The sequence below is a fragment of the Podarcis vaucheri genome (assembly GCF_965113315.1).
Source record: "Podarcis vaucheri genome assembly, chromosome: 1".
NCBI lineage: Eukaryota > Metazoa > Chordata > Lepidosauria > Squamata > Lacertidae > Podarcis > Podarcis vaucheri.
Genome location: NC_138759.1, coordinates 52,060,020 through 52,075,951, shown reverse-complemented (window position 1 = coordinate 52,075,951; position 15,932 = coordinate 52,060,020). Strand labels below are relative to the sequence as shown.

Below are 15,932 nucleotides of genomic sequence, written 5' to 3'. Positions count from 1 at the left end.
TGGTGTTGGTTGGCCCCTCTATTCGGATGTTTCCATAGCATCCCAGAACTTTTACAACCTATCAAAGAGTCCAAAGTCTGCACCCCGCCCCCCGTGCCTTGTTCAAATGAAAGTTTCAAAACCCTGGCAGGCTGCCTCAATGTAATTACCCAGAAGACAATGCTCTATTGAGCTCTGGCTCTGTGTTCCAAGAAGCAGCACCTGAGTACTAGCATTCCCAACACATCCTTCTCAGAGAGCTTTGGGGCTTTGCTACTTCCTTGTCCTCTGCTCTGTCTTATTCATGTGTACATACATGCCCATCCCGCAAGCATAGAGCAAGGATGCTGCAAGGCACGTCTTTCCCAGTCCTGGCATCCTAGGAAGATTCCTGTCTGGTTTGGCTTCGGTGGGGCATGTAAAGGCAAGGTCTCTAAGTACAGGCGTTTTTTGTTTCAAATGGACATTTCTGTGATGTGAAAGGCAACTATTGCTATTGAAGGGATTGCCTATCAACCCAGCAAAACCTCTGAGTGAAATGCATGTGCTTGAAGTCTATTAGAGTACTAATGAGGGCTTTAGTTTTAATTGCCGCTGCAAGTAGACAAGTCAGGAATTGTGTCCATGGTAACCTTCAGCTTAGTGTGCTAATTATCCTGTCTCCCCTGAGTGATTTTGAGGAGCACCAAGCAGTATGGGGCAAGGAAGATCTGACAACTAAGCAGTGCCTGTCATTCTTTTTAAGGGTCACACCTGTAGGCACAATACCTATAGACTAAAGGAAGAAATTTGTTCTAGGCAATTCTTCCCTAACCTTCCCCACCCAATACTAACATTGAGTTTTGAACTGAAATACACAACCAGTTTTTAGGTTTTAGCATTGCTTCAAATATAAAACAATTCTGATGGGGAATTTTTTTTATTAAAAGTTTTCAACATAAAATATGATAAAAGCCGAGCTAATACAGTGGTGCCTCAGTTTAAGAACAGCCCTTTTTATGAACTATTCGGTTTACAAACTCCGCAAAACCGGAAGTAGTGTCCCGGTTTGCAAACTTTACCTTTGTCTACAAACGGAATCCAAAAGGTGGAAGGGCACCGGCGGCGGGAGGCCTCATTAGGGAAAGCGCACCTCGGTTTAAGAATGGTTTTGGTCTAAGAATGGAGTTCCGGAACGGATTAAGTTCGTAAACCAAGGTACCACTGTATAAAGAAAGAGGATCAAGAAAAACAAGAATAAGAAAAGAAAAAAATAGAGAAGTGAAGGGACAAGAAACGCAGAATAAATAAGCACAATTTTTCACTTTTCCACACACAGAAAAGTGAACCCTCCCAGTTCTCACCTGGGAGTTTCTCCTCCTTCTCCCAGCCTTCCACCCTGCCTCTCACACAGAGCCCTTCATCTTCCATCTCTTATCACCTTCCTGTGTGTATCTTCATTAATCCAAAATAGGGGACTTCAAAAATCAACAGCAGTAAAACCTGAGTTAGAAATCATAAAGAAATAAGATATGAAAAATCCAAACTAAAGAAAGAGAAGAAAAAAAAAGAAAAGAAAAGATAACGAGGAAGAGCTTCCAATTCTCTGTCTGCCAATTATAATAATTATTATTATTCAAAATATTCAAAGCATACCTTGCAGGAAACATCTAGCTATGTTATATAGCTGCTTCTCAATCTGCTAGGTGTTGCTTTCGCAATCTTTTATCCCAGGCATCTCCGATTCACCTTCTTCCACTCAAAAAGTCCAAAAGTAGCTCTTGAATTATTATTATTATTCTTAAATGTCCAAAATGGTCCTTTTCCAGTCCAATGTGATGAATTTCTCTCCCGAGTATTCCAGCAGATCTTAAAGGGAATTTCTATGTTTCTGTGTTGAAAATAACGTATAACTTGCATGTTGATCTTTTTATTCATACATAGAATGCTTTTTTTGTGGGGATTTTATGCTTTCCATGTGAAAAAAATGGGCTGAGGTTCACCTAGCAGGATCTGGGAGTTCTGCTGGCATGATCTTTGCTCCCAAGAAACTCATCTGATAAATCTGAGGATAATTTGAAAGTGGTGGCCAAACAAAAGAAAGACATGACATGGCCAGCAGCCTACTTTGGAGGGTGGTTCACAAAACATGCTAGAATCATCTTTAGACTACAACTTCTTCACCAAGTCCTCACTTATTGGTCACTAGTTCTAAAATGGTGTACTAGAATACTTCAGGCCTTTAACTAGCCCATGGAAAACCAAGACTTGGCATGGCTCTTGTGCCTTCTCCCCTGTAATTCTCTTTCAACCATGTTCCATCCATTTGGACTCCCGAGACATCCTAATACTGCACAGTAAACAACAACCAGTAGTATAGGCAGTTGGGCTAGGAAAACAATTTTACCCCTGATCTGTCCAGAACATGGTATTTAGCTGCTTGCCACAAAGGCAAGATGACCTCTAAACATTCTTTTTGGGGTTTTGGTGTCCAAAATAAAAATAAACTGAATGAGGGGTACCAGTCTTTGGCCTTTCACACCACACATTGGCTTGGCATGGCCACAATGCCAAACTGTGCTTTATCATCATAAGCCAAAGATTCAGGCGCATGAATTCCTCCCTCCCTTCTCCCTCCAATACAGCTGTCCGAAAATCGGAACACATTCACTTCCATTTTCAGTTAACCTCACTGAACTGTTACATCTGAATCTGAAACGGTGGATAATCTTATTTATGGTTTAGGTAAACAAGCAAACTTCATGAATTATTGTTTAATTTCCTCCAAAAACATATTTGAGATTAACCACAGTTTGTCTTGGTTTGGGAATAACCGTATACAGCAGCAATGATGTAAGTCAAGGTTTGTTCTTTGCTTACTGACCATGCTTAGTTTTAGCAAAACAAATCAAGTCTTTGTTTCAGATGTACTTCTAAACCCTGGAATCATGTTTTGTGGCTCCTCCTTGTACTAGGGGAAGAGTGAATCTCTGCATTCTCTGTTAACCATTAACTATGGTCCACCATGAAATGCAAACTGGGTCATTGTCTATGCACTACATGCACAGTTAAAGGCAGGGTGGTGGATGAACAGTCATTTTTATTTTAATTTAATAATATGCATTATGACAGCTCCTTTAACAGATGCTTTGGAGCTCTGCAACACCTAGATTATAATAAATTAAAATAGTAATCTTGAGATCATCAGATGTCAAAGTAACATTATAGCTATATATTTTTAAATACAGAGCTATAGCACTCTGTGATTAAACAATTTTCATGCTTCTGGAACCTGATCCAAAGTTAGCAAAATAATTTTGAGCATTTGTTGGCTTTCCTGGGCTTTGAATCAGGCCTTTGGGGCATTGTAGTATGATTTTGGTTGTCTCTTTATCTTGTCATCTTCCACCATGTAACAACTCATGTCTTCCTCTGATTTGTGGAGCACCAACAGTACCTGATAATTATAAAAGAATTCATAATCGTCCAGCAGCAGTTGCCTAAAAATAACAACTTGTTGAAAGGGTGGGGGAATCAAAATCTAGTTGTATCTTGAAGAAAACTTGCTGTTGCTTTAGTGCATTATTGGACCACTGGGCAACATTTTTAATGCATTAGAAATAGTGCTAACCTAGTGTCTGTATGCATTGGTAGCTAAGTCTGTTCATTATATCCAAAGAAAAATGTTTAGCTTAGACTTTTTTGTAATTTTTTTTGGAAATTAAGTAACGTTTCAGAGAATGCTTGATAAGCTTATTGGAAGTTACCTGGAGAGAGCCTGGCTTGTAACTAAGCATAAATGTATTAGGCATTTCTGAATGGTTACTGTACTATGAAATGCTAAAGGACTAAAACAATATCCAGTTAGCCAATAGATTTTGGTTACTGTGAAGCAGCTACCTATGGAGACGATCTGCCCCCGCCAAGAATATGAATCTTTTCACTAATTCTCTCTCAGGAGAGTCACTAAGCTGCTGTCCTAGGGGGAATGCTTTCATGATCTCTCTGGAGGATTTGAAACATTTGCCAAGCTTAGAAGAACAGGGACACACACAGATGAATCCACTTTTAGTGAAGGGACCTTTTATTGTTCCTCTGTTTTTCATTTTATTTGTATCAATGTTTCTATTTAATTTGCACATTGAGCTTTAATAGCATCTTAGAAGGGCACTTTCAGACGTACATGAAACTTGATATTGCTGACTTCTAAGATCCTTCTGAAAAGAAACAAAGAAGATACCAAAAAAGCTTATTAACTGACATTGCCCTGCAGTGTTCACAACTCCTATATATGGAAGTTTTGTAATAGAGCAAGAGACCTTGGAAGTAAAACTGTCAGGTTACCAGATGGCCCTTATTTCAAAGAGTTCTCCTAACTCACAAACATCACAGCTTTGCAGAACATAACAGATGTGCCTCATTTTGGACATTACAGTGCCATACACAGATAACCTTACTTCAAAGTATCCTTTATTTTGGAAATTTTGAGCTGACGTCTGTCACAAATTCAAGGACCCAAAGTCCTGCTCTCAGCCAGATCTACTTCAAGGGACACTTTTGTTTAGTTAATGCTTCTTACAAACCCATTCACAATCTTTCACACACACATAGTCTTTCACACTGACACCATGCTCAGGGCTGCTCACCACCACCTTAACCCAAGCTTCTGATAATATTTATTTTTTATTTTTTAAATATTTTTTATTGGTTTTAACAGACGAATTATAAAATGTACCACACAGTTTTACACTTATACAAACTTATTGGACTTCCATCAGCACCTCTGATGATCCTCCATCTTAATCACTTCTTATGCATTTCTTAACCTTATACTACCTTTACGTCTCTTAACATATCATCCCCCCTTCTCCATTTTTGCAATATTTCCAAATACTCCTCACAAAACTTCTTGCAAACCAACAGACGTTGTTTGATCGTCACAAATACTTTTCAGATAGTCCGCAAATTTACTCCAGTCTTCAGTAAACTTCTGGTCCCGCCGATTTCGAATCCCTCCTGTTAGTTTATCTAGTTCTGCATAGTCCATTAACTTCATCCTCCATTCTTCAATTGTCGGTAATTCTTCTTGCTTCCATTTTTGGGCCATTAGTATTCTTGCTGCTGTTATTGCATATAAAAAGAACTTACATTCCTTTCTATTTATATCACTCCCAACAATGCCCAGTAAAAATGCTTCTGGTTTCTTTGTAAATGTATATTTCAACTTTTTTTCATCTCATTATATATCATCTCCCAGAAGCATTTCACCTTTTTACATTCCCACCAAATGTGATAAAAAGTTTCCTCTTTTTCTTTACATTTCCAACATTTATTACTAGCTTTATACATTTTCGCTAACGTAACTGGTGTAATATACCATCTATACATCATTTTCATCACATTTTCTTTTAGGGCATTGCAAGCAGTAAATTTTAAACCTTCTTTCCATAATTTTACCCATTCACTCAGCTGTATATTATACCCAAAATCTTTGGCCCAATGAATCATAACCGACTAAAACAGATAATATTTTAAGGGAGGGAAGAATATTTATGAGAGGGAAAGAACAGAACATACCATCAGGCATATAAGAAAATGCAGTAATACTAAAAACCCTTGCTAACTTAGCTAAAACCTTGCTAGAGGTGTAGAATGTAATTCACAGCATGATAATTGACATGAGTTCCAAAGAAGCATATTTATTTGTTCTCATTTAGGCAGTCCTTTGTTCTCTGTCAGAGAGGAAGCAAGTTTTCCTGTTTCACAACAGTGCTGTTCCGGAATTGATGCTAGGGGTAGCATCCACGTTACTATGCTCTCAAAGCAAACCCCACAGCCCTTTGTATAAATGAGCTTGTGATCTCACTAATCGCATGCTAATCAATCAATCAAAAGCATTTGGTTACATTTTAAACTAGAGAAGAGGGTTAAATTTAATACGTAGATTTTTCTCTCAGCTCGGAGTCAAGAGAAGGATAGGTGAAATACAGTGGTACCTCGGGTTACAAACACCTCGAGTTACAAACACTTTGGGTTACAGACTCCGCTAACCCGGAAGTAGTACCTCGGGTTAAGAACTTTACCTCAGGATGAGAACAGAAATCGCGAAGCAGTGGGAGGCCCCATTTGCTAAAGTGTTACCTCAGGTTAAGAATGGTTTCAAGTTAAGAACGGACCTCCGGAACAAATTAAATTCATAACCAGAGGTACCACTGTACTCAAGACTTCTGTAGTGGCCTGTCTGCCAAGAAGCACCACGCTGAATGTGTCAGCTAAGAAAGTATTTTTATACGCATTCCAAACCAATGGTTGCTTGACATTAAAGTTTAACTTTTTCCTCTTGCAGGTCTGACATTATGAAAATGTCTTTGGTTACAGAGAATAGCGTCAATTTGGTCAAGAGGAATTCCAGAAACCCATCCATTTTCTCCCCACCCATCCATTGAAGTCTTACACAGAGCTGCTAATGAAAAGCATTAGCCTTCTCTTTTTAGTCTTGCTACAGTTATGCAGGGATTCCATGACAAAAGTTACATAAAATAATAATATATATTTTTAAGTGTATATTACTTCTTGGAACATGATGCTGCAAGTACAGCTCAAAATGAATTAAACCAGTGATAGATAATTCTGCTGGTGCCGTACTCATGTCTAGCAGGTTCAGGGCAGGCCATATATTTTATTAGGGGCTGATCTTTTGCTTATGTAGTGATATAATTCATTTCAGGAACATGGCTAAACAACCTGTATGTTGTTTGTGGAAAAGCCAGTTATAATAATAATAATAATAATAATAATAATAATAATAATAATAATAATAATAATTTTTATTTATATCCCTCCCTCCCCAGCCGAAGCCGGGCTCAGGGTGGCTAACACTATCACCCTGCTTCAAACTAAAAAATCTGAAACTGACATAAGTTGGGTTTGTTTGTTCCAGGGGTTTGGGGGGGGCAGGTGGGGGCGTACTTTCACTCTTAATGTAAATGCACTGCCTTAATTTTTGCCTTTAGGATACTGAATATAGCATTCATATTGTGTTTTTTTCAGTACTCAAAGCACTTCTCATTTATTATCTCATATAAACTTGACAAGGGATGATACCTAGCTAAGACATACCCAGAATAGACCCATGGATTTCAGTGGATCTTCTCTAACTAACATTGGAAATGGTTTTTTCTGCAAATCTCAGATTTACAACTATAGAACCAAAGACTGGAAGGGATCCCAAAAGAACATCTAGCCCAACCCTAGTCCTTATAGCAATAACGTGGGTTGGAAGTCACAATTTGTATTACACAGGAATGATCCAAAGGTATACTGATCTTGTCTAAAAAGAGGTAAACATGCTCTTGCAAGTCATTGGTATCAGTCAGGTTTCTGTTGGCAAAAGTAAATATTTATTGGATGCTTTTGTTCTTCCTGGACATACCTAGCAAATGAATCTTTAGGAAAAAATATCTGAGGTTGTTTTCAGATTACCTTCTTATTGAGCATTTTTCCTTACTACTATGCACCAGGTTAGATGAAATGGGCTGTTTTTTGAACATTCATTCTGGGTACACAATGTGGCATGGAGCAATTGTTATCCCACACTTTCCAGTGCTTTCCCCATCACTTTCCTTATTGCAAAGGGTCCAATTTTGAGGGGGAGAAGTTTGTTGTGAAAGGACACCAAATCAGCTTTGAATGCAGAATTATAATTTGCCTGTATGTTATTAGTTCACACCTGAAAATTGTGACAGCCTGGAAGTGCCCTGAGTTTAGGGCTCTCCAGCTTATTGGAGGTCTGAAATCTGCCACACTAATATAAGCCTCCTTCTAGTGAGCAGTTGGATGTCAGTTGTTTTGCAACTTTTTTTTCTTTCAAACACCTTTGGGTTTTGTATATGCTCTTTAAGTTGGGCCCCTGACTTTTTTTTTGCTAGCATTAGCTTCCTGTTGGTATGACTGACAATCGTATTTTTTAATTTTCCCTCTGTAGCTTTAACAGCGTACGCCAAGGAACTCATATTTTGTTCCGAGAATTCAACTTTGTTCAAGCTACACCCCATAATAGAGCATCCTTTCTAAGAACCTTCTGGCGATGCTTCAGAACCGTGGGGAAAAATGGAGGTGAGTTTTCTTTTTCCTTTTTAATTAATTTTTATTAATTTTTTCAAAAAACTGAAATTAAACAAAGAAAAAACAAATAACAATACATAACACTGTAAACACACTTATATACATATTTTCCAAAATAAAAACTAATAAAAATAAAAAGAAAGAAAATAAAAATAAAAAATATATAGAAAAGAAAAAATACTTTTCATAACCTGGAATATTACCAAATTCATGCTTCAAATACTGCAATATATAAATCTTAGCTTAAATATTATAAAAGATTTCCACCGCATTCACCACACGTCTCTTAGTTGTCTTACTCGCATTGTTCAAGCTACACCCCATAATAGAACGCCTTCTGGCGATGCTTCAGAACTGTGGGGGGAAATGGAGGTGAGTTTTCACTTTCTATCTCTAACACTCTGTTAGTGTCTTGAACAGAACTGATGACTAGAAGTTTGTTGTCTAGACTTTTGTCTGAACTTCCCATTCGCCTGCACAATTGATGAATGTTCTCTTGCAGCTCTAGTGTTCTCTAAAAGTTTACATAAAAGAAGGGCAGCTTCTCCAAAGATAGAATTTTTAGGAGGTGGCACTAACGTAATGGGGGAGTGCCGGGGGGCGTTGCCCTGGGTACACAATGGGGTGTGTGAACCAGGCACCCCCTGCAGAGATCCCCCTCACATGGCTGGGTGAGTGCGGAGGGTGAAGCGCACCCTCTGTGCCCCTCCCCTGCCTGGCATGCGAGCGCCTGTCCATCAGTGGCGAAGGCTGGCTAAGGCCCTTCACCCTCTGATCGCCCAGCCCTTGACCCCGATGAGTGGTCGGTCCGCAGCCGGCAGCGGAGAGTTGGCAGCAGCGTTGCCACCCCTCCCCTTGGCTGGTTGACACCAAGCAAGATTCCTTCCAAGGCAGCAATTTCATGCCTGGTCAGGCTGGATGCAGTGGGCTCCCTCTGGGCCCCACCCACCTGAGGGGAGCACCTGTCGCAGGTGGCGGGAGAATACACTCTGCCACTGGGAGGTGGGCTTGCCGGTCAAAGGTGTCCTGTGCTAGAGAAAATGAGACTTGGGTCTATCAGTTTTATAACTTGCATCATTAGAAATCGTTTGAACACATATCTGTGTATTAAAGTGAAAAACCATATTTAATAGAATTTTCCATTAAACGCATTACATCTAGACAGTCAATATATTTTAGGTTGTAACTGTCTGACCTCTCCAGTTCCTTCAGAATCCTTGCAGAATTGTCACCAATGCTTGCTTTCATTGTGATTTTTTTTCTTACCAAGCTGTGTAAGTGGTGGCCAGCCATCATCTTGATAATTGCTGCACATGTTCAGCTGATTGTTGTACCCCTAGTGCACATTAGTGCCACCATACTGAATTATGTCATGCAGACCTTGAACATATTATGCCATGCCAGTAGACCTTAAGACTGCAGTGTTTATTTAGCACACCATGGCTTGGCCTGAGAGTCCTTATTGCTTAGATAAGGGACATAAAGATACATAAAGGTACTTAACCTCTGTATTTGGGAGATTGTTGGGGTGTTTACAGAGAAAAGAAAAGAGACATGTTTGTGAAAAGGACTCAATACTATTGCATCCAGCACTGTACAAAAGTATTTTTGTCTTTTTTAAAAAAAACCTAAATGGAAGAAATGCTCAAACTTTTTCTGTGACTTTTTTTTAACTTGGTTTGACTTTTACAGGCATTTTGTCTTTGCTCAGGCAATTCAAAACACATAATCATTAGCAGCTTATGCTAATTACCACTTTATACATCCATTGTATCTGTAGTAGACTGGGTTTTCTCTGTTGTTCCAACCAAGATGATTTAGTTTAGTCAGTGTATACTCCAGCTTTTAAAATCTAGTTCCAGTTAGGATGCTTTTAAAGCTTGGTTATTTGTTTATAATTTTTTAACAACCAAAATTTGGGGTTTGAAATTTTCTTACTGGGATACTGGTTTGGTTTTTCTGGGAAACAGGAATTGTTGTTTTGCCTTTCAATGGCTGGAGTGATAATTCCAGATGTCCTGTGGTGCATCATAAAATATAGTCACAGGAAACATGAGCTTCAGTGATGTAATGCAAAGTACATATGAAATCCTCAAATTGCTCTGCTGGTTCACATCTCTTCATTTCAGTGAGGTGTGAGCTAGCTGAGAGGCACAGAATCAGTACTGGAAGGGACTGGAAACTAACCACAGTTTACATATTGACCCAGCAGGTTTATCTACATTATCAGCCCCTTGTGAATTAGCACACATTCCGATACATTGGGGGATTCTGTTATGAATCTGCAAGAGGCAGACACTCTTGGAGTGGAGAAATTTAGGAACAAACAGTTGAAATATTTAAGTTATACTGGCTAGTAAAATTCACAATCTTCTGTTTCTAATTTGAACACTTCAGGAAGTGCAGTTTTACATCTTCCTTGCAAAATATGTAAGTGGGGAGACTGAGGAAGAAATATAGTTTTCTGTTCCCAGGAAATGGTTGGAATAGTGCTTATACACGCCAGTTTTTATTCCATTGCTGTGGCATGTGCCTATGTAAAAGCCAGTTCCTGGTTACTTCTGCACTGTATAGTCACACCTGAGCAGGCCCAAGAAACAACACGGATAGGTTTGTGTAGCTGCACCCTAGTGCTGATTCTAAGTGCACTCTTTTGTGTCTTCTATGTCAGTGTTTCCCAAACGTTTTTGGGCAACGGCACACCTGTTTACCGGAAAAAAATCTCGCGGCACACCACCATTAAAGCCCCGCCCCGTGACGTCAGCGCGCAGCGTCACGCCGGGAGGGACGCACAAAAGTGAACGTTTTTTCCCTTCCCCTTGCCGGGGTGGGAGGAGGCAGCAGAGCGAGGGACTGAGGGACGGCGGCAGCTGAGGCGGCGGCGGCTGTTGTGGTGGTGGCGGCGATAGCGGGCGGAGGAGGAGCCGTCGCCGGGAGTTGCTGCTGCTGCTGTTGCTGCTGCTGCCCGGACATGCCGGCCTCCTCCTCCTCCGCTGTCTCGCGCTCCTCCCTTTTGCGCGCGCTGCCCCGCCGCTCGGCACCACCACCGCGGAGCCGCCCCCGGCTCGACGCGGATCCTCGCCGCCGCCGCCTCTCGCCGCCCGACTCGCCCGCCTCCCTCCCACGGCACACCAGCCGGTGTCTCACGGCACACTAGTGTGCCGCGGAACACCGGTTGGGAAACACTGTTCTATGTATGTAAATAGATGTCAGTCTGATGGAGAAAATCAGACTACTCTTTTGGGGGCGTGTGTGCGTGTGTGTGTGTGTGTGTGTGTGTGTGTGTGTTTAGGGGCAAACCTGTTCCCTACCCCTGAATCTGAATAGTGTGACTTCCGTCACCAACTGGAGGCTGCAGTATGTCTCTGTGCAAAGTGCCCTTCCAAGTGCTCCCTGCAATATACAGGCCTTCCGTTTATACACATGCACCTTGTGCACCATAACCATAGACATTTTGCTCAAATGAAATAAAGCGCAAGCAGAAGGACTGCATAAATGGGGCAGGAGTACCTAGGAATAATAATTAATAATTTATTATTTGTACCCCGCCCATCTGGCTGGGCTTCCCCAGCCACTCTGGGTGGCTTCCAACAAAGATTAAAAATACATTAAAATGTCACACATTTAAAAAAACTTCCTGAACCGGGCTGCCTTCAGATGTCTTCTAAATAATAACCCGGAAGATGGTTCTGTTTTTAACAATCATGAATCATAATAAAAAGAAACAGCAGACAAATAAAAAATGCACCAGTGTACAAAAAAATAAAGGCCCAAATCCCCAATTCAGCACTGTGGAAGCCAGAAAGAAAAGCATGGTGAAGCATATAAGACTCTGCAAAAAATTAAAACACCCCCCCCCCCAAATTAACAGCTAAAAGTCCAGGTAAATATGACAGGCATTGTCTGGCAGTCAACAGAACTTGATGCAGGTGCTAATTGGATCTTTGTTGGTGGGGAATTCCACACCAGGGGCATAATTGGGGGGGGGGGGAATCTACTTGCTGGAAGCCAACCGCCAAATCTGGCAACCAGACATGCCTTTGGTTTGCCTCCTAAATGTTTTAGAAATGTGGCCTCCATAGTATGGACAATTCAAAACTGGATATGACTAAATTATTTAATATATATTCAAATGACCTTGACTTTTCACCTCCAGGAGACGTGACGATGATAAAAACAGCCAGGAGCACAGTTCCAGATCCCATCTAGAATTTTAATTGGGCAGTGGGTGTTTTTTTAAATGGCATTTTGTGCCACTACCAACTTTGTCCAGGAAATGGAGTTTCCACTCAAACCTTGGGAAAGCAGGAAAGAACTGACTCACCAGTCTAACCAGCTTGCCAGATGCTTCTTCTTTTGTATATAGAAACCCCTGTTTGCTGTTTGTTGTTCGATCTTGGGATAAACATGTAGTGACTTGGAAAATGCGTGTTGTTTGCTCTGAACCTTCCTGGTTAAGCCCAGCAGACACGCTTAGCCATGAATGTAGAAAGCTGCAGTTGGATGCATGGACAAAGGAATCTTTTTAACTGACGGAGAATACCTTAAAATATGACTTAAGTAAACATTTGTTAGCTTTGATAATTAAATAATAGATGAAAAGTAATTCCAAATAAATGAAGAATAATTGCTGCTTCCACTGCTCTTCTGTTTTAGTCCATCTCCTTTGCTGCCTTTTAAATCTTTATGCAGCTGTACATCTGGTCATCTTGGCTTCAGCAGCTGCTTTCATTTTGCATCTTGAAGATGCTACATTTTATGTTGGATCGGTGGCCCATCCCTCCTCTTGCATAATTGGACTGAATAATACACCACAGTTCAGTGCATAGCATGGAACAAAATTATATAAGCTGCATATACACCATACATTTAAAGTGCATTCTCCACCACACCAGAATACTGGCAACTGTAGTTTGCTACTCACAGTGCTGCAGCTCCCAGTGCTGCTAACAAACTGCGGTTCCAATGATCCTCTTTTTTCGCAGAGTGCTTTAACTGTATGGTGTGTAATGGTTGGCATCCATCTGTTTTGAGAGACAATGGAACAGAGTGTGCCTTCAGGAGTGAAGTCGGAGAGTTATAGCGACTTCTATGGCTATATAGAATGATGCAGGAAAAACATGTTTTCTTGCAGCTGGGGCAGACGAAGGCATCTGGTTTCGCTGTCACAGATGCATCATGGTGTTTCTTCTCTCTGCAATCCTCCTAGCATTCATTCCTCCTCTGGTCTTTGCTGTGGAAACATGACCCGATTGTCTCCGGTTATTGCGGTCATCTGCAAGGGATTCCACATGGTGGAGTTGAAGTTGCCAGCGTTCATGTCACCTTTGCAGACACTGTTGTGATGCAGAGTTAGTCTGCTATGGGCCTGCTGCCTAAAGCCACCTCCCTGTAGAGCACGCCCTTGGGAATCCTGCCATCTTCCATTCTGTGGACGTGACCAACCCAGCATAGACATCGCTGAGGCGGAATTGCGAACATGCTGAGAATGTCTGCTTGGGACAGCACATCTTCATTTGAGTCTCTCCTGCCATGCAATGCCCAAAATCTTCCTGACACAGCGCATGTGGAAGGCATTGAGGTGTCACTGCTGGTGGGTGTAAGTTGCCCATGACTCACTTCCCTTAAAGAGCATGCTCGACACGCAAGCCTGGTAGAGCTTCATCTTGGTGTCTTGTTTCTTTACACATATATGCAACTTGAGCCTTGAGGTGCACAGCATTCATACCCCAAGATGTTCTGCACCCACTCCATAAGTGCAGCATTGTGTTCAAACAGACCCCAGCCATGGCTCTTGGACTGTTTCTCCAGTCCACTACTTACTTCCCTGTTCCCAAACATTCCTTCATTCTAAAACACATGGCTTCCCTTTATCTTTAGAGTGAAAGGGGCCCCACCCCATTGTCACCTCCCAGAGTTTCCCTTTGATGCATTGCTGTGCTAACCACAGGCTAACACCTCCAAGGGTGTTAGTTTGAATTAATTAACTTTTTAACACAGGTTGATTTCCTCTTCTTTTGCCGTGTTTGCCTTTTCACACATGCTAATTGCAGGGGATAAAAATGCATCTAACACACATCTTAAGGCACATGGGTCTGACATCCCGTTTTAACACACAAGCTCTAATTAAATTCTAACATTTATTGAGCGCAGGCATTTAGCACCCACAAGTACCATGCCATAGTGAAGCACTTTAGAAAGTGACTGATCTAGGGGTGCTGAGCAGGGAAATAGGCAGATCAATGCATTCTTCTTAATATCAGACACAAATCTGTAAAATAGAACCAGTGTCCTGCATTTATTAGGGAAGAGCAGCTGCAGAGGGTTTCAGGTTCCATCCTCAGCATCCCCAGGAAGGGTCTGAAACCCTGGAGACCTCCTGCTAGTCAGTGTAGACAACACTAGCTAGATGGACCAATTGCCTGACTCAGAATAAGGAGCATCCTGTATTCCTAGGGTTGCTTGGAGAACACAGAATATAAAAAATGCTTTTTGGTGATAATGACACTTGCAGGCAATAAATATCTAACATTTGTACTGTATTTGTGATGACAAAATCTCATAATGTGAAGAGCAGATGCAGATTAATTCCATTTACTCTGCATCGTGGGTATTTTTAAATCTCCTGATAAAAGAGCTTGTGCATAGGAACTTTCTGAAATGAAGTGTCTCCTTTCTGCTTTGTCTTCAGTTGACCTTTGGAATCTTGGTGACCTGCTCTTTGGAGTTTGTTGTCTGTTCCCCGGGACAGTTTAATTAAAATTGTATTTCCTAAGTATAAACTGTCCCTCCAGGATCTCCTGTGGAGTTTCATGAGGTCAGCACGTGCCTCTCCCCAACCCCTGTGGCTTGCAAGACTTGGTGACTCTCTGGTTTTAATTATTATATTTTTCTTTTAGTGCTCTTCAGCCAATTAAATACATTTTGCTTTGAGAAGCTCTTTTTTGGCTTGTCATGAGGAGAGGAGGCAGTCTCAATCAGGACAAAGAACATGCTGATTTTTTGGAACGATTAAGAAGCAAAAACATCTCCCAGGGGCACAATCTGTCCAGGGTTACTGTCTATTGTTCTGTTGATTTCAGCAGGGAAGAGTTAAATAACTCTGTGACTCTCACATTGAAGCCAATGGGGTCGAAAGTGTTTCGGCTGAATTGTGCACCCCCGCAGTGAAGCACACTTTTCTTCCCAGCTGCCACTGCTGAGGTGCAGCTAAGAAGGAAACAGCACCCTGTTCCCTTGAGGTACTTAATGGTGGTGCATGTGCTGCCCCATAGCACCTGTGCAGAGATTTATTTTGTTGATAACACCATCAGGTTGATAGCATCATCTGTTTGCATTAGCACAGATCCTCACAGGACGGTATAGAGCATGGGTAGGCAAACTAAGGCCTGGGGGCCAGATCCGGGCCCAATTGCCTTCTTAATCCGGCCCGCAGATGGTCTGGGAATCAGTGTGTTTTTACAGGAGTAGAATGTGTGCTTTTATTTAAAATGAATCTCTGGGTTATTTGTGGGGCATAGGAATTCGTTCTCCCCCCCAAAAAAATATATCTGGCCCCCCACAAGGTCCGAGGGACAGAGGACCAGCCCCCTGCTGAAAAAGTTTGCTGACCACTGCTGTAGAGGCTCAGCAGAAACATGCCTGTCAGTTGCTGTTTGGTGGCTGCAGCTAGTAAAATGTCCTTCACCATTGGCTGCTACTCATGGCTAGCTAATGGAAGCTCACACTGCCACTTGGGCCAGTATGGCTATTTGAATAGCTCTGGAATGAATCTCTGCTAAACAACTGCATCCCAAATTAAGCTATGTAACATATGGCCTACCCTGCCCAACAAAGGACAATGCAAAACT

At 41.5% G+C, this 15,932-nt stretch overlaps 1 protein-coding gene across 3 annotated transcripts in view; it reads left to right on the top strand.

The window, feature by feature from the left end:
* Nucleotides 1-15,932, top strand: part of CSTPP1 (centriolar satellite-associated tubulin polyglutamylase complex regulator 1) — a 134,529-nt gene that overhangs the window by 54,571 nt on the left and 64,026 nt on the right. For all 3 annotated transcript variants that reach the window (XM_082226468.1, XM_082226469.1, XM_082226470.1), the window contains one exon: nt 7,943-8,073. In XM_082226468.1, the coding sequence (XP_082082594.1) occupies nt 7,943-8,073 (131 nt within the window). The remainder of the gene's footprint in view (nt 1-7,942; nt 8,074-15,932) is intronic.